This window comes from Ursus americanus, chromosome 11 (assembly GCF_024610735.1).
Source record: "Ursus americanus isolate L20-20 chromosome 11, mUrsAme1.1.p, whole genome shotgun sequence".
NCBI classification, from domain to species: domain Eukaryota; kingdom Metazoa; phylum Chordata; class Mammalia; order Carnivora; family Ursidae; genus Ursus; species Ursus americanus.
The window spans coordinates 67,041,214-67,060,640 of NC_142137.1; the positions used below are offsets into that span (position 1 = coordinate 67,041,214).

The following is a 19,427-nucleotide window of genomic DNA, read 5'->3' on the forward strand; positions in this document are numbered from 1 at the left end:
TAGAAATGTCTAATGAAATATAATACAAGCTATTTTAAAACACAGCCAAGTTCTAAAGAAAACAGGAAGAAGAAATCAAGGAGAGTCCTCAGGTGACAGAACTGAAGACAGAACCTTCAGCAGAAGCGGTGAGCATGGAGTGGCTAACATAAAATGCCCGCAGGCTCCTTGGATGGGATTTTACCACTTGTTCAGCACAAGAGATGTGGTTTTGAGTCTCACGTTCAATGGGAATCAAATCTGAGATACCTATATAAAGGCAAGGCCCTGGAAAGTTTGCCCTCTCTCCAACAGAGTCTGGAAAACTCTGCCCACCAGCCCACAGAAGTAATGAGAAAAGCCTGTTTCTTCTTGGGGCTTTGGATGAGAAATCAACCCTAAGACTATGCCATCTACAGATGTGTCTGAATTTATACTCCCTATGTACCACAGGGATCCCAAACCAGGGAATTAATATCAAACTAGTCCAGTAACAGTGAAACCCCTGGGGGTAAATACAAAAGCTGCTCTGTGAGGACAGATTTACAATCCAGGGTGCTTGGGACTCCCACAGTAAACGATCTGTTCGGCAAACTCACAGTAAAAATACATAAGCCACGTTAACCCACAATCTAATATAAGAGAGTCAATGCAACTCCAAACAGTAACTAACACCTCAATAAACTGAAATAATAGAAGACAATGAAAGAAACTTAAAAATTATTCAAAAAATGACAGCAAGAACAGAGCCAAGATGAAAGAACAGGACAGTATGAGAAAGAGATGATGGCAGCCAGGACGAGGTGGTTATAGTGCAGATACTGAGGCAAACGGACTCAGGCTGTATTTGAAGGGACAGCTTGCAGGAACTGCAGATTGGCTGAATGTGGAAGGAAGGAATAACAAGAGTTCCTAGCTGTTAGCTTAAGCAACTAGGTGGACGCTGTGCCATTTACAGAGATGGAAAAGCTAAAGGAAGAAGAGCTTGGCGGAGGAAGGGTGGGGTCAACATGCTGAGTTTGGGACATCAATTAGACATCCGAGCAGAAACAACAAGTAGGGGGCGCCTGGGTGGCTCAGTCATTAAGCGTCTGCCTTTGGCTCAGGGCGTGATCCCTGCGTTCTGGGATCCAGCCCCCCACATCAGGCTCCTCCGCTGGAAGCCTGCTTCTTCCTATCCCACTCCCCCTGCTTGTGTTCCCTCTCTCGTTGGCTGTTTCTATCTCTGTCAAATGAATAAATAAAATCTTTAAAAAAAAAAAAAAAAGAAAGAAACAACAAGTAGGAGGTTGAATACTCAAATCTAGGGCTTGGGTTAGAATGTAGGATTAGAGATATCACTTTAGGGGTCAGTAGCATACAGATGATATTTAAAACCTTGTAAATTACTATCTATTCATTCTTCAAGATGTAACTTCAGACTTACCTCCATGGAGCCTTACATGACCTCATAAGCAGAGTGAAGGGCTCTCGGAGTAACCGATATCTCTTACACATTCTGCGATTTTGTTTATTTACCTGTCTCCCCCCATCCCTAACAGTGTCTGGCACACAACCAGGAGCCAACATGCTTATTCTGTTCCCGGATGACCAGTCTAAGGTTCCACGTGCTAGTCCCTGGCACAGTATCCTAGAAAGGGTGGGCAGGGACTCCAAAATATTTACTGAATGAATAAATGAGCTAACCTTCTGAGCAGCTAGACTTTGACTGCTTTCACTCAGAGCCAAAGATGTAAAATACTGGATACACTCATCTAGCTCCGTTTGAGGTAAAGAAGCCAGCAACTGTCTGAGCTCTTCTTCAATGGAAGAATCCTGTAATAAAAAGAAAATAAATTCTTCATAATTAAGCTCAACAACTGAGTATAACAAAAGTACCCAAAGAATCAAGGCCAAAACAAAAGAGCAGAGATAAACCAGTGCTTTTAGTCTTGAAAACTGGTGCCCACATAAGTACATAGAGAGTCACTTACTGTTGAGTTCTGTACCTCAGTCTGAAAGCCCTATTGCAAAGGGCTTTGACTCAAAATGGATTGTTATACTCTTTCTAATGAAATCTTGCTTCTATAAATCCAGAACTCATTACTATCTGATTTTCTCTAATAACTTCCATCTAGCATATTCATTTTTCTATTTTCCAATAATTGATTCCAAGTTTTCAGATTTTCATTTCTAGGAAAGGTGCTCAAAAGCACACCCTAATACCTATCAGTGGTTGGTGATTAATATCTACGTGGAGTAACACATTAATATCAACATGTAGTGGTTAGTAAAAACCTGTGCAGAAGGATGTATTAATATCCACACGTAGTGGTTCTCCCCCAAGAAACACTCGGCACCCCAAGAAACACTCGGCAGTATCTGGAGATAGTTTTGGTTGTTACAACTGAGGGGATTGCTACTGGCATCCAGTGAGTGGACCAGGGATGCTGCTAGACATCCTACAATGTGCAGGACAACCTTCCACACCAAAGAATTATCTGGCCCAAAATGTCAGGAGAGCTGACAAAAACTCATCTACAGCAGTATTAGAACTAGGGCCAATTCACCAATGTTGGCTGGCTGTGAAGTTACCCTCTGCTGTACAGAGACTCCCAATGACCAAAAGGGGAAAATAACACAAGAGAAACAACATCTCCTGATAAATCAAGAAATCTTTGTATAGAAACTACAATTTCAGGTTTACATCTAGTCTACCTGCTTGTGAAAAGTAGCTTTTCACAAGAAAACAGACTGCTTTTTGAATGGTTACTTTGTACCCACAGTGAAGATGATGTATTAATATACTTTACACTCACTGGACTATTTTATTTACTTACTTCTTTTAAAGATGGCAAAGGAGGTGGTGGAAGAAAAAAGCGAAGATCACTCTCTTTGCTTCGTGCCAAACCAATGAGAGTTCTCAGATCACAGGCTTGAGCAATTATCCTATACTGGTAATCTATTGTAAAAGTATGCTGTTAGCACCCAAATTAGCTTATAGTTGTTTCAAGAATTAAATGGACAATTTAATTTTTAAACTACAAGTTTGTGATTCAAAACTTCCCAAGTCTCTTTTCATAATTACCACTGCATTTACAATACCGGTACGCCAGATATCCATTTCCACGCCTGATCTCACAATTCTCCTCAACATATATGCAGGAACATCATGGTCTAACCAACCTATTTGAAGAACTGAACTTCAAATGTGAAAATTGATAGGTCAGAACCAATTTAACTTCTCCTTTTCTTTGTAATAATTCTAGTGTTTAAAAACTGTTTTGATCACTACTTAAAAAACCTGAGGTTGCACTGAGATCTATTGTCCCTGGTACCGGGTGGTGCGTTGCTTCCCATGATGTCTGTGAATAATCTGGGGTTCCAGATGGTGGTACTTTGTTTTAGCCTTCATGATTTAACCAGTCCAGCCTTTATGTATTGCTCTGAATGACTGTGCCCACCCCCCCAGATTCATATGTTGAAACCGAATTCCTGATATCATGGTATTTGGAGGTGGGAAACTTTGGAAACCCCGTGACTGGGATTATTGTCCTTATAAACAAGACCCAGAGAGATCCCTTGTCCCCTCTGCCACACGAGGACACGCAGTGAAAAGCTGGTCATCTATGAACCAGGAAGCAGGTCCTCACCAGACATTAAGTCTGCTGGCACTATGATCTTGGATTTCCCAGCCTACAGAACTGCAAGAAATAAATTTCTATTGTTTATAAGCCACCCAGTCTACAGTATTCTGTTATAGCAGCCCAAATGGACTAAGCTATGTATCGAAAATAAAATTACAACCACCTAAGCAGACAGTATTTTTAATAATGGCAGTTCATAACCTGGGTGAGTTCTTTAAGATCAAGTAGGGAACTTTCCCAAAATCTACATGCCTGGCCTCCAACTCTGATTTTTCTGATATACTAAGTCTGAAATGGAGTCCCGGAAGGTAGATTTTTTTTTCCCAAGATTTTATTTATTTATTTTGAGAGACAGAGTGTGTGTGTGCAGAAGTGGTGGGAGGAGGGGCAGAGAGAGAGGGAGAAGCAGATTCCCCACGGAGCAGGGAGCCCTATGCAGGGCAATATCCCAGGACCCTGAGATCGTGCCGTGAGCTGAAGGCAGACGCTTAACTGAACCACCCAGGCTCCCCTGGAAGGTAGATTTTTTAAAAGATTTTTATTCTTGGGGCACCTGGGTGGCTCAGTCGTTAAGCATCTGCCTTCAGCTCAGGGCGTGATCCCAGGGTCCTAGGATCGAGCCCCGCATCAGAATCCCTGCTCCACTGGGAGCCTGCTTCTTTCTTTCCCACTCCCCCTGCTTGTGTTCCCTCTCTCGCTGGCTGTTTCTCTGTCAAATAAATAAATAAAATCTAAAAAAAAAAAAAAAAAGATTTTTATTCTAAGTCTTCACTCACAGTGAGCAAGCTTATAAGTTATATAACTATATATATATATATATATATAAAATAAATTATTATAATTATAGCCACCAATCAACTTGTATGGAGGCAGAGATCTTATTCAGATACTTTTCTCTGAAAATATTTTTTTGTTTCTCCCTTTTTATAAGTTGACTCTACTTACTGATAAAGTATACTTTAGTCCCTGTACTATAATCACAGATCTGAACTCTTGCTTATGTACTTTTACTGTAGAACTTGCAATTTTTAAATACAATTAAATATTTTAAATCTTCCTTTAAAAACAATAAACACACACAAATCAGGTACATTTGACTCATTATTAGTATTAGAGCCAAGTAAACTGTCAAAGTGAGAACAAGTTTAACTGTATGGTGCAGCAAGCAATTAAAATGTATTTCGTTAAATAGGAACCAAAAGAAAATGCAAATACGATATTAGGCTATCACTATCAGCACCAAGAGTTTCTCTCATCAAGTAAAACTTCGTTCTGGTAGAAAGTTACACAAATACATCTTCCTCAGGTTTGAGCCCATTCTTATCAAACACATCTGGCTACCAGGCCAGCAGTTTTCTACTTTCTCTATCAGTAGAGTTTCTTTTTTAAAATTTTAATATTCAGATTTCCTGAATTATTTCCCTTTCCTGACATCTCCTCTCCCTCCCTTGCTGTCAGCAGTCAGGAGCGAGCTGGTGGCGCGGCAGGTGCTCCGAGGGCCGCATTACCCTGCCAGTGATGGGTCTCCGACATTTCCTGCACAGCCTGCAGTCGTGCTGCTCTGTCCCCCGACTGGCTCTTCCTCAGGAGCAGCCACACAGCACATTCGTGATCCTCTACATCAACTGTACTAAAGGTGTCTTTGCGAAAAGAAAAAAGAACAAGACAACATAAGCAGTGTATACAGTTAAAACAACATGTTATCCTCCCACTTATTTAAGATGGTAATTTATAAGTACTTGAAATCTACAATAAGAGACTGAAATCCATTTCCAGGTATTGGTAATGACTGACAGATTTGTTCTTAGTTCTGTCATATTATTTTGTTAATATTTATTATGTTATCATGTGCTTTTATTTTATATACTATGTTGCTTTCACAACAAGGTCTCTTTTTTTGTTGCTCTTTTCCCCTAAAAAACTTTTCACTATATGAAAAATATTGATCATGTGGAAGAATTAAAAGAATAATACATTAACATTCATATGTTTACAACTATATATTTTTTTCAAGATTTTTTTTACTTATTTGACAGAGAGAGACACAGCGAGAGAGGGAACACAAGCAGGGGGAGTGCAAGGGGGAGAAGCAGGCTTCCTGCCGAGCAGGGTGCCCGATGCGGGGCTCGATCCCAAGGCCCTGGGATCATGACCTGAGCCAAAGGCTCACGCTTAACGACTGAGCCACCCAGGCGCCCATTGTTTACAACTACATTTAATAAATTTTATTATTTTTCCATATTTGCTTAATCTATATGGCTATGTATTTATTTTTTTTGAAGATTTTATTTATTTATCTGAGAGAGAGACAGAGCACAAGCAGGGGGGAGGCGGAGGGAGAAGCAGACTCGCCACTGAGCTGGGAGCCTGATGTGGGACTCGATCTCAGGACCTGGAGATCATGGCCTGAGCCGAAGGCAGACGCTTAACCATCTGAGCCACCCAGGAGCCCCTGGATATGTATTTTTTTCTAAACCATGTGAAAGGAAGTTGCAGATGTAACATTTGACCCTTTCTTAGTCAACCTGCATCTCCTAAGAATAAGCCTGCATTCTCTTATGTACACACAATGCCATTATAACACCCAAGAACACTAACAAAAATCTTCTACAACCATCTAAAATCCAATCTAACTCCATATTCAAATTTCTCCAAGTGTTCAAAAAATACCTTCAGAGCTGTTCTTTAAAAGCAGGATTTGATTAAGTCTCTTTAGTATTTTTTAATTCTTGAAAATGTTCTCACCTTTCTTTTTCACAATGGCAACTTTTTGAAGAGATCAAGTAAGCTCTTTCATAGCTAGCTCTACATTGTAGATTTGATTGTAAAATCTACATCATTGATGCAATATTTTCATTATGAGAAAGCACGGGAGTGATTTTCTAATAAATTTAAAATTTTAAAACATTCACCAAGAAAAAAGGGTATATTTAGTCTCAATATTTATTTACAACTATCTAACAACAATACATCCACAAAGTGGAAGGAAGAAAACTATCCAAGGCATCAAAATTAAAATCACCCTTAAAATTAAATATAGCCCAAGGAATAATATCACTCAATTTTCCATAGCTATAATAAATGTCAGTATAAGAAATGGGGAAAAAAGATCTCAAATTGATCATCAAATGACTTTCAGATCACTGATAAAGACTCCAAGTTAAATATTTGATACTTACCAGCAAATGGGCCCCGCAGTATCTTAGCTGATGTTGCCAATACTTTTCTTAATGCTTTGTGAAGCTCTTTTCTTGCCTGGTAGGTGATTCCTAAGATGATTATAAATTTCGATAAAACCAAGTATACATTCTCAATGCTATGCTCCACTACTTTAAAGAAAAACGTATGAACTCTAAATTTTTTCAAAAAATATAAAATAGCATTTTTTTCTTTTAGTGTCACTATCAAAACAACTAAAACCATTATGTGAACACAGAGCTCTAGATCCCAAAAGAAGATTGCTCTCCAAATCAGGAAAAAAGTAAAAAACTAAACAAACACAAAAATACCATCTAACTAAAGCTAACAAAATCCTCATATGCAACATAGGATCAGCTACATTCAGGAGAATGTCCCTGAACAACAGCCCTTCTCAAACTGAAATTTGGAGATGCCTTACTATGAAGATGAAGCTTTGCTATATGGATAAATTGTAAACTATAAAAATTATCTGTGTAATTGAAATTGTAACACACCAGGTGAGACAATAAATACAAACAGGACAGATGGGGATTCATACAGCTGTAGAAAGGGAAGAGTAGAGCCTGCCCCACTCAGAGAACATCATGTTGTAACAGGCAAGGTCACTCTGGCCAACAGTGTAGGAACAGGCAGCTGTAAGTCAAGGGTAGTGACTCACCAGGCTACCCATACCTTGACGAAAAGATACGCCTCTGCTCTAAAAGTTCATGTTCATCAAGCAACTGTCTGGTTACTAACTAGGTTTCCCTGTGACCTAAATAGAGAAGAGGAATGTTCTGACTAGTAAAGACAGGTTTTCCGGTCTCTGTGACAGATTTTTCTCCCTCTGTTAATAAGTTGGTATTCAGATTTATGAATTCATGTCATGATTTTAGTTTGCATGAATCAATCCCTTGAAGCAAAAATATATCTGAGCGAAGTGACAAAATCATATCACTAAGGTGTGGAATTCCAAGTTGAGACAAAAATAGTCAGCTAGTCTTCACTTCACTTAGTTACATGAGAGTTGCAAACCTGAATTAAATATGGTAGTCCAAAATTTGGTCTTCAATTACTTCTTTAAGAACTTGGTTCTCACAGGATTTGTTGACTTTTAGCATGAGCTGAACCTGCCTTGTTAACTGTGTTTTAAATACTCAATTTAATAACTAGCTTCCATTTTTCACAGAAATGGGATTACTTTACCATAAACTTACCATAATTTTCTCTTTTATCTAAAGAAACCGTGTGCACATATATATATGACTTCATTTTTTCTTTTTCTACTACTTGAGTATCTAACGTCAAAGATTTCTTCAGGGCCAGAACTTCATATGTAAGAAATAAAGAACCGCTTAAAAAGAAACAAAAAAATTCATCATAAATACATGATCTAAAGGTAACACAAGAGCTACTTTTTTTTTTTTTTGTACATGACAGAATAACAGAATTATATTGGTTGTGGAGCTCATCAGATTACTGAGTATCACATAAATTCAATGGCTCAACCCATACGAAGGCAGAGCTCTTGAGCCTATGGATCAAGAGTTAATATTTCCTACAAGTGGTGAGAAAAGGTTAAAGGGCAAAATTTCCCCAAAAAAAGGATGGGAAAAATAAGTGCTTAGTAAACACTGAGTGAAATAAAATTTTTTTCTGAATGAAAAGTTTTATATACACTATCAATTTGCATTCCATAATGAACAGAAATTTCCTCAACATATGCCCTGTTGCCTGAGCCAGTCTTTTTTATTAAGCTTTTTGTCACGGAATCTTTCATTCTTCTTACGGGGAAACATAATATATACACACACATAATATAATAATATGTACGCATATAACATACACTTTATTTATATACACACGTATAAATGTATGCACACATTTCCATTTAATGAATAACAACAACAACATCCAGGCAAAAAATGGAACATTAACAGTACCCCAGACCCCACAGTGTGTCCCTTCCTGATCCTGACCCACTCTCTCATCTCTATAGCTAATTACTATTTTGATTTTTATTACAATAATGTCCTTGTCTCTCTTGACAGTCTGCCATCTATACATGCATCCTTACACCACCGAGCTTAGTTCTGTCTATGGACTTCACCGCGATGGCATCACACGGTATGCATTCTCTTGCTCAGCCTCTTGTTTGTGAGATTCGTTCATGCCGCACGTATCAGTAGTTCATACATTGGTATTTTCATACACTATGTGACTCAACAGTTGCATGGATATACCACAACTTACCCATTCTACCGCAGATGGGTATTCAGGCAATTTCTAGCTTAAGCCTATTACAAACAATCCTGTTACACACCTTATACATCTACACTGTGGTACACATGTGTATATGTTCCTCTAGGATACTCCTCTAAGAAGGAGAATTACAGACTTTATGACAGTATACATACTATTCAACCTTATTAGATACTACCAAACTATTTTCTAAAAAGTTTAGCCAATTTGTACTCCCATCATCACCAGCATATTTCTCTTCTCCTAAGAGCTATGCCTAAAGTCAATTTTTAGATGTAAAATACAACGTTGTTATGTTCTCAAAATGAAGGGTTTTTTTCCTGATCAGACTGGCCTACACACTCCCTAAATCCAGACACAAAGGCTGCCCTGTCTGGATTCAGGACTTAGTTACATCAGTTATACTAAGCATTCTCCTCACCTTTGATTTACACCCCAAAGTTAAAGCAGATAAGACAGAAGGGACAGACACTGGCCAGCACCAGAGAAATAGAAGGCTCCAAAGAATCCTCTCCTCTCCAAGAACTGAGCACCCAGAAAGAGCAAATGCATTCGATATTTTTATTGTGCTTTCCATGAAAGATAAAATTCTTCACTAGAAATTATGTGATTAGTTTTCACTATATTCCTGAATATAACTGTAAAACAGACAAACAGATGTGACTATATATTTTGCCTGGAATGATTCAAAGGGAAAAGTCATCTAACTACCTTTTGTCTTACATTAGTGTCACGGAGAAATGTATGTATTTGAATAAAATGCCAAATGCATCTCCTTTATCATTTCAGCATCTAAGAGTTATATATGTACGTGTGTATATACATATGATGTCATATGTATAATAGTGAAAAAGAGTATTAACAAATACAATAAAACAGTATTAGACATATATTAACATATATACCCCCCTTCCAAAGAAAGGGAAGAAGGTCACTCCATTCACTGAGCACACGCCTCTGAAGAGCATGAAAGGGAAGATGTCAAGCTGCTGGTTTTCTCAGTCAACCTCAATCTCCTTTCATGAGTGCTCTATGGCAGTTTAAGGGGTCTTCAAAAATAATTTTGGCTACAGTCATTTTTTACCTTCAGTCATTTTTTACCTTTCTGACCACTTTAGAACCTAACACAAGATGTGATTTTAGATACGTGAAAGCTAATTAGTGAGCGCCTGCTCTGTATGGGTCAAGGGCTTTCCTCAGAGCAATGGTACCTGGTGGGTACCATCCCCATTGTACCCCTGGACCTAAGATAAAACACTTCTCAGATAGTAAAGTAACTGGATCGAGACAACACTGAATGGTAAAACCACTGATTAATCCACCTAATTCCAAAATCTATACCTATCTGCCACCCCATGCTACTGTAAATCACTTCCACTGGGATTTCAAATAGTAGTATAAAGAAGCCAATTAATATTTCATAGTTGACACTTACCCTAAAATAAGTGATCCAGTAAACTTTATTAAATTTCCTTCAAAAAGAAAGGAAAAAAGCAAATGTGATGAGTTTCATTTTTAAAATGTGACAGGAAATAGGCAACAGTGTCTCTACCTATATTATATAATTGGATAAGAACTTACTGATATTTTCCCATGATTATGATCAATTACTATCAACACAAGGCTTCCTATCGCCAGATGTAGACAAACAAACCAATAAGCACTGGGTACGAAAATATACTCCGTATTCCATACTCATTCTCACTTCCTACTATTCTCCCCTTCTTGTAGCTATTATCCCGTCGTCCCCAGCAAATCAGCAGAGACACCAGCACTACTGCACAGTGAGGCTGCCAGGCCTACAGAGCTTCCACTGAACGCGACAGCCTTGAAACTAACGTGCCATCTGATTCCTTCCAGTTCTCAACCAATTAAATAAGGGAACGGGGAGAATTCTATCACTACTACGATGATACTGCGGGGATTGTGTTTGTGAAGCAGGGACACAAAATGACTTTCCCCAAAGTAATTACAGTATAGTTGGTGCTTAACTGCCATATGTATATAGCCCCATTAAAAATACCGGTTACATCCTACAAGTTTACTTATAAAATTTTTTGTTTGGAACTTGGAAAAATTTTTGTTTAATATAAAAAAAATCTCCTGGGGAAGACACATCTAGCTACCTATTTGATACACATAAGCCCCTTAATCCTTACTAACACAACCTAATTACTATCTGGAAATATTCAAATTCCTGACTCTTGCAGCTAGGGCTCGCCATGCAACATAGTTGTAGCCCGTCGGATACAGATGGAAGTCTGTAAGTAGAGATCCCTCCCCAAATAAAAAGACAAAGCTTCATAAGATGACTCTTGGCCTTTCTGCCTTCTTGCTAAGAGATTCAGCAACCATCTTGTGACCGTGAGGACAATAAAGATAATGAAACAGGAAGACAGGAGGATTACTAAACCATGTTCCTGCTCTGAACTGTCTCTATCTTAACTCCCTGTTATATAAGAAAAATGAAAACTTTACTAACTTAAGGCACTGCAGTCAAGTTTTTATTACATGCACTGAACACAACCTTTACAGATACATTACCCATAATCGTCAGGTACTGCTACCTGCCTGCAAAGCCTACATAACCTTTAATTTGTTAGATGTGTAGAGGTAACCTGTTGTCAGAGTTTCAACTTAGGCTACTGAGAACACACTCACCCTCCCCACGGAGAGATAAGGAACTCTCCTCGACCGACTTCTCTAGACATCAGGCAAGGGAGATGGACATTCCTCCCAAAGTCCAAGACCTTAGTAGTGGTTCCAGAACTGGGAAGGGGACAGTTCTAGGAGGTCTTCAAGGATGAGATCAGAAGTTGTGACAGAGCTTCCTGACTGTGGGACTCCTCTACGATGTTTTTCATTCTAAGATGGCTTCCTGCCCTCCCCACCCCCAAACCCCCCGCCCAACCCTGTGGGCCCCAGGAGCAGCTTGTTTCCTTCACTACTGGTACCACCTGCTATCTTTCTTTTTCACTGGGTCCTGGGAACAGAGTACAGTCTCACAGCCTTTCTCCCATCCTAAAGTAAATTCACTACTCTTTGTTCTTTAGGAATGATGAGAGAAGAAAAGCTCCCTTCTCTGTCCCAACCCCTCTTTTTATATTTAAAATAAAAATCACAGAATTTTCTACATGAAAAGGATCTATCCCCAAAAAAAATCTATCTTAAAGAACAAACAGAAGCTCCATGAAAACAGGGACTTTGTCTTAATCCATATTGTATCCTCAGGGCCTAGAATAGTACCTGGCATACAGTAGATAGTAAATAAATAATTTGCCAAATGAATGAAAGATGATCTAGGCCTATCTTCTCTTTTACAAATAAAGATTACTAATAAATAAGGCAAATAGAGATTTACAAATAAAGACAGTAGACCAGCCCTAGATCCTAAACTCCCACAGGGCAAGCACAACATCCTTGCCCACTGCTGATTCCCAGAACTTAATACTTGTGCCTGGCACCTTGTTTTGCAGAAACATAATAATGAACGAGAACATAGTGATACTTGAGTTTGAAAGGAGTCTGAATCTGACAGAAAACAGGGGAGGAAAAAGATTCCCAAGAAAAAGGAGTATTCACAGCTCTGGGCCTACAAATTTGGGGTGCACCAATGATATAGAAAAGACAGAAACAAATCTGAGATTTATCATGGATAAAGTAAGTTTTTGTGGACTACCTGGAAAACTCAGCCACAGTTCTAGCAATGTTTCTTTAAGAAATACTGTTTAAACTGTACTCACTGATATCTCTCCAGTATGTGGTACTTTTGGGCGGAGGAGTTAAGGTTCTTATTCTTCTGCAACAGATGACACAATAAGCAGCCAGGGACATTCTGTGTATTTAGAACAATTAAAACAAATTTAACTTGACAGCTAATTAAAAACACTTAACTATAAGAATATGCCACAATCACAGTGGTTTGCCTATAGAGTTAGATTTTTCAAGACCAGGAAAAAACCTCTTCCATTAAAAAAGAAATTTCATCCTTAAAAAAGACATACTAGAACAGAATTTTGTTAGTACTTTATTTTTCTTCTCACTGAGTCCAACTGTGAACAATGACTGTTAGGAAGCAGAAAAACACTGATTATTAATCAGAATGTCAATATACGAATTTAAAAATTTTTTAATATCTTTTAAAAATATATATATGCATACAAAAATAGATATATTTACCTCTGATGACTGAAGGCCCTACAGAAATGAAACGTACTCAAAATGGAAGACATACTTAGAACTCATGGAAGTATTTCGCTCTCCTCTAGCTCCTTCAGGATGGTACCCAACATGGTTTAAGATCTTTGTTAACTGTTGGCATCCTATCAAAGAAGGAGAACTGTTGCTCAACTACTTCATCGACTGAGTAAAGATGATAGAAATATGATGCAATGGTTCCTAGAACAACTCAGTATTCTAGAATCATATCAGATTGTCTTTGGAAAAGACTTTTTTCTTTTGGTTTTGCTATAAAGGAAAAGAAGAAAAGCGTATTGAGGGATTCATGTGAGAAAAGGTCTTTTGCTTCAACAAGTTCTAGCAGCTTTATAGGGATAAGGGGGAAATTATTTGGTGTATATATGTAAGAAATATCTGTTAGAGATAGCACAAAATAGGGGCACCTGGGTGGCTCAGTCAGTTAAGCATCCAACTCTTGATCTCAGCTCAGGTCTTGATCTCAGGGTCGGGAGTTCAAGTCCCACGTTGGGCTCCACATTGGGTGTGGTGCCTACTTAAAAAAAAGAGAGAGCGAGAGATAACACAAAAATAAAAAGATTTTACATTTTTTCTTGTAATTCCAGCACATCAACTGATGACTAAGCAAACTGGTTTAGGCAAGAGGTAAACTTGTAAAGGTCACTATTTTAAAGATCATTGTTTCTTATTTTCTCACTTGTTTAATGGGTTGCTACTACTTCTTCACTGAGACATAAGGGTACTATAAAAATGATATAAAGACTGCAATGAAGTAGATGCTCATAAAATCAGGGCGGAATGCAATGTAAATTACTTTGAGTTTGTGTACAGATTTGCATTTTAATTACTACATGACAATTTAAACAAAAATGCAGAGAAAAATACCTATTGCTTCTTTCAATCCTGAAATTATGAAAGCAATCAACTCTAAAATATTATACAAATACTCTTTACTACTACTTCCCTGGCCTAAAAAGCTTCACATTGTTACCTTAAACATACCCCACCACCACCACCACCCCAGCAGGCTTCCTTCCTACTAAATCCTGGGAATAAATCTAAGTCTACTGGAAATATGTCTTCATTTTATTTCCTTCTGGGTTTCCTCAGATGACATCACTGGCCCTTGCAGTTCTCTTGCAGAATAAACTGCTCCATTTCTAACTCTCTCAGTTCCCTCAGAGTCATGATTTCTCTGCTCTCTAGCCCCAGCTAACCTTCCATCCCTTACTTGTCTGGGAGTGAGCAGCCAGGCTCATAGCTGTCCTTCCCTCCCCACACATCATTCTCTGGCTCCTTTCTCAAAGTACGAGACCTCTCCTCTTTCTTTTCTTTTTTAAGATTTATTTATTTATTTGAGAGAGAGAGAGAGAGAGAGCAAAACTCAAGGAGACTCCATACTGAGCACCAAGCCTGATGTGGGCCTGATCCCATGACCCTGAGATCAGACCTGAGCAGAAACCAAGAGTCAGGGGCGCCTGGGTGGCGCAGTCGTTAAGCGTCTGCCTTCGGCTCAGGGCATGATCCCAGAGTTCTGGGATCGAGCCCCACGTCAGGCTCTTCCGCTGGAAGCCTGCTTCTTCCTCTCCCACTCCCCCTGCTTGTGTTCCCTCTCTTGCTGGCTGTCTCTGTCAAATAAAGAAATAAAATCTTAAAAAAAAAAAGAAACCAAGAGTCAGATGCTTCAACCGACTATACCACCCAGGGGCCCCTAGACCCCTCCTCTTTCTAGTAGCCTGTAACCCTAACCTGAAACATGTGCTTTCTTTGTTCCTACGCACTGACAGCTAAAATGGGGAGCAGAGGAGGGGTCAGGGGAGGCGCTCAGGGAGTGGTTCAGGGAGAATAAAAGACAAATTGGGAGTGGGCTCTCAGAATCGTTTCTGCTGTTCTTCATCAGTTCTCTCCTCATCCCCACAATGATGGCTCTAAATGACCCACATACCCTCTAAGCCTCCTTCCCGCCTCCACCCAAATGATCTTGTCTCTTATTTGACTGAGAAAGTTAAAACTAGGAACTCCCTCAACTTCTTCCCCCATACCTACAAAGTAAGAATATATCCAGGTATTGAGGGCTAGTTAACCTCTGTGTCTCACTTTCCTATAGGATTACTTTAAAAGGTTGTTATCAGTATTATATGAGTTACACATGTAAAGCACATAGAACAGTGCCTATTTCAAGATAAATGCTCAATAAATGTTATTCATCATAATCATGATTATCATTTTCCATCTGGTAGTTTTACAATCTGTTTTTGACGTTCTTAAACTCTACTTTATGTCTGGGTATGGGTTTGTTTTTATATCCTGCTCAAGATCTGGTGTGTTCCTTCAATCTCAGAACACATAATTTTCTTCAATTCTGCAGTACTGGTGACAAGTATCACTTTGACCCCCCCCCTTCAATTTTTTCCTTCTGGCCTCCTATTATATGTATGTGAGACTTTCTTATTCTGTTCTCTAAATCTCAATTTCTTCTATATTTTCTTCCTTTTTCTATCTCTAACATGCATTATGGATTAAGAGACAGCCCCAAATCTATCTTCCAATTCACCAATTCTTTTTTTAGCTGTATCTAGCTTGCCATTCAATCTAACCACTGAGTATTTCAATAACTTTTTATTTCTAAAATTTCTAATTGGCTCACCTTCATACTTGCCTGCTCTTTTGACACACTATTCTGTTTTTGTCTTCAAGTACGGTAGAGTTTTTAAAATGGCCATAAGCTATTCCTTTCCCTATTTCCATGTTTTCTGGTCGTACCCTCTCATACTGACTCTGGACTGGCTTATACCTGACTTTGGCTATAAGACCATAGAAAAATGATGCAAGCAGAGACTGGAGAAGCACTTGCACAGAGGTTTCTGTCTTTGCTGTTCTTGGGAACCTTTGACCACCATGTGAAGATGCCCAGGTTAGTCTGCTGGATGACGAGAGAAACGTTGCCCAAAATCCCCATTAGTCCAGCCACCAGTGCCAACTGACAGCATCAATGGCCAGGCATTGAGGCATCCCAGACTCATTCACTCCTAGCTGACCCTACAAACCCGATGTCTAACCTTTAGCCTTGTAAGCAATAATAAACTGGTTGTTTTAGCTATTAGGCTTTGGGGTAGTTTAAAATGCAGCAAATAGCTAACTGATACACATGGTTTCTAAACCTTCCTTTATGCTTTAAACATATTTAAAGTTTGTCTGTTGGAATCATTAGTTCTGATAATTAGGGCTGGTTACCCTTCTTGGTGGTTTGTTTGCTTAAGTTCTTTGTAATCTTCGATTAAGAGCTCATCTTCAGTAGGAATATTTCCTATGCTCTGAGCTATAGCACGGTTTCAAATTTTCTCAGCCAAATGTAACAGGTATTACTAATTTACAGTTTTCTCAACTTGGGTTCCCAGCATTATGAGGATACTGTCAATCCAAACCTCACAAGCGTAAGTCATGTAGAATTAGAGTTGCAATTTCCACTCTTCATATTCCTGGTAAAAAGGAAGTTTCCAATGTTATTTCTATAGTCTAATGGGAAGACATTTTCTAGTCCCTATCTCCTTGAAGGTATACGCTTTTTTTTTTTTAAGATTTTATTTATTTATTTGACAGAGAGAGAGAGAGTGGGGGGGGGGGACACAAGCAGGGGGAGTGGGAGAGGGAGAAGCAGGCTTTCCACTGAGCAGGGAGCCTGATGAGGGGCTCGATCCCAGGACCCCGGGATCATGACCTGAGCTGAAGGCAGACGCTTTAATGACTGAGCCACCCAGGCGCCCCAGTGGATGCCTTTAGATATCGCCTTTAACTCTACATGCACGTTAGGTCCAAGTAATTAAGTTCTCCATCAGTGTCTGATAATCCTGTAAATTCTTCAACCTTCCCTCAGTGCTATGATTTTCTTCTGAGTTTCCTCTTCTCTTCCTTCTCACAATTCCAAGTTCTTCCATTACATTTTAACTAAAGTTTTCATGTATATGAAAGAAGCAAAGGGTGCTGCCTGGAAGTAAAAGTAACTTTTTAAATCTAAGCACATTTTCCCCTTGCTTCAAATCTTTCACTAACTCCCCGGTGTCTAAATCAGTAGCTCCTAAAAATTTTGGTCTCTAGAAAATTAGTGGTACTAAGTTATCAAGAGTACTGCAGATTATCTCTCAGTTTCAGAGGAAAAAGTGATAAAAAATTTTGTTCATACACATTTTTTTTTCATTTTAAGGTGATTTAGATATGGTAATATTTACCTTTTAAATGTACAGTTCCAAAGTTTTGACAAATGCGATCAAATCAAAATCTAACACTTTATCAACCCAAACATTTTTGTCTCTTTTTGTAGTCAAAGTTCTTCCATACCAGTTTTGGAAACCACTGATTTGTTTTCCTGACCCTAGTTTTACCTTTGCAAGAATGTCATATAAATGAGAACATATAGCATGTAGCCTGAGTCTGATTTCCTTCACTTAGTAAATGGCAATTGCAAATTATCTGTGTTATCAGTAATCCATTCTTTTTATTGGCTAGTACTCTTCTATTATATGGACATTACTAGTTTGCTTATACATTCCCCAGCTGAGGGATATTTGGGTTGTTTCAGCTATAAACATTGCATACACGGTTTTTTTGTATGAACATAAATTTTCATTTCACTTAGGTAATAACCCAGATGTGAGTCAAAAGGTAAATGTATTTTAACTTTATAAGAAACTGCCAAAGTTTTCCAAACTGTATATACCATTTTATATTCCCACCAGTAAATTATTAGAGTTCCAGTTATTCTGCAACTTAATTCATACTTGATATAGTCAGTTGCTTTTATTTTACCCATTCTAACAGGTGTGTAGTAATAGTTCATTATAGATTTAACTCACATCCTCTCAATAACCAATAATATTGAGCATCTTTTCATGTGTTTATCTGCCATCTCTATTTTTTCCTTTTTTAAAAATTTTTATTTAAATTGAATTTAGTTAACACATAGTATATTACTAGCTTCGGGGTTAGAATTTAGTGATTCATCAGTTGCATATTACACCCAGTGCTCACTACATCAAGTGCCCTCCTTAATGCCCATCACCCAATTACTCCATCCCCTCACCCAACTCTCCTCCAGCAACCCTCAGTTTGTTTCCTATAGTTAAGGGTCTCTTATGGTTTGCCTCCGTTTTTATCTTATTTTATTTTTCCTTCCCTTCCCCTATGTTCATCTGTTTGTTTCTTAAATTCTACAATTAGTGAAATCATATGTCTTTCTCTGACTTATTTTGCTTAGCATAATACTCTCTAGTTCCATCCACCTTGTTGCAAATGGCAAGATTTCATTCTTTTTTGATGGCTGAGTAATATTCCATTGTATGTATGTGCCACATCTTCTTTATCCATTCATCTGTCAATGGACATCTGGGCTCTTTCCATATTTTGTATCTGCCATCTCTATTTATTCTTTGGTGAAGAGTCTGTTAAAATCTTTTGTCCATTTTTAATAAGGTTGTTTGTTTTCTTACTGAGTTTTGGGAATACTTTATATATTCTGGATAAAAGATATTTGTTAGATATATAATTATCAAATATTTTCTTCCAATCTATGGCTTGTCTTTTCATTTTATTAACTGTGTTTTTAGAAAGCAAAAGTTCTCTGGAGTGCCTGGGTGGCTCAGATGGTTAAGCATCTGCCTTCGGCTCAGGTCATGATCTTCAGGTCCTGGGATCAAGTCCCACATCGGGCTCCCAGCTCAGCGGGGAGTCTGCTTCTCCCTCTCCCTCTGCCTATCCCCCTGCTTGTGCTCTGTTTCTCTCTCTAATGACTAAAATCTTTAAAAATAAAAAAAAAAGCAAAAGTTCTCAATTTTGATGAAGTCAAATTAATCGATTTTTTTACTTTATGGATCATGCTTTTGCTGTTGTATAACAGAAATCTTGCCTAACCCAGAGTCACCAAGATATTTTTCTATACCTTTCTCTACAAGATTTATAGTTTTAGGTTTTTACATTTAGATCTATGATTCATTCTAAGTTAATTTTTGTATAGGGTGAAAAGTATTGATCAGGGTTCCTTTTTTTTTCTTTTTCTTTTTCTTGCATACAAATATGCAATTGTTTCAGAATCATTTGTTGAAAAGACTACCATTTCCTCATTTAATTGCCCCAAAAAATAATTGACTATGTGCATATGTGTCTACTACTACATACTATTTCATTAATCTC

General features: G+C 38.3%; 1 protein-coding gene across 7 annotated transcripts in view; it reads right to left on the minus strand.

Annotated features, from left to right (window-relative positions):
• SERAC1 (serine active site containing 1) overlaps positions 1-19,427 on the minus strand; it is a 59,123-nt gene that overhangs the window by 31,972 nt on the left and 7,724 nt on the right. For 2 of the 7 annotated variants that reach the window (XM_087865618.1, XM_087865620.1), the window contains 9 exons: positions 13,670-13,776; positions 13,227-13,514; positions 12,791-12,882; positions 10,483-10,519; positions 8,003-8,139; positions 6,785-6,874; positions 5,114-5,245; positions 2,799-2,920; positions 1,666-1,794 (listed from right to left, as the gene is read on the minus strand). In XM_087865618.1, the coding sequence (XP_087721744.1) occupies positions 1,666-1,794; positions 2,799-2,920; positions 5,114-5,245; positions 6,785-6,874; positions 8,003-8,139; positions 10,483-10,519; positions 12,791-12,882; positions 13,227-13,279 (792 nt within the window). In that variant the 5' untranslated portion in view covers positions 13,280-13,514; positions 13,670-13,776. Of the gene's footprint in view, positions 1-1,665; positions 1,795-2,798; positions 2,921-5,113; positions 5,246-6,784; positions 6,875-8,002; positions 8,140-10,482; positions 10,520-12,790; positions 12,883-13,226; positions 13,515-13,669; positions 13,780-19,427 lie in introns of all 7 variants that reach the window. The other 5 variants (XM_087865619.1, XM_087865621.1, XM_045805420.2 and 2 more) reach the window with 3 other exon arrangements.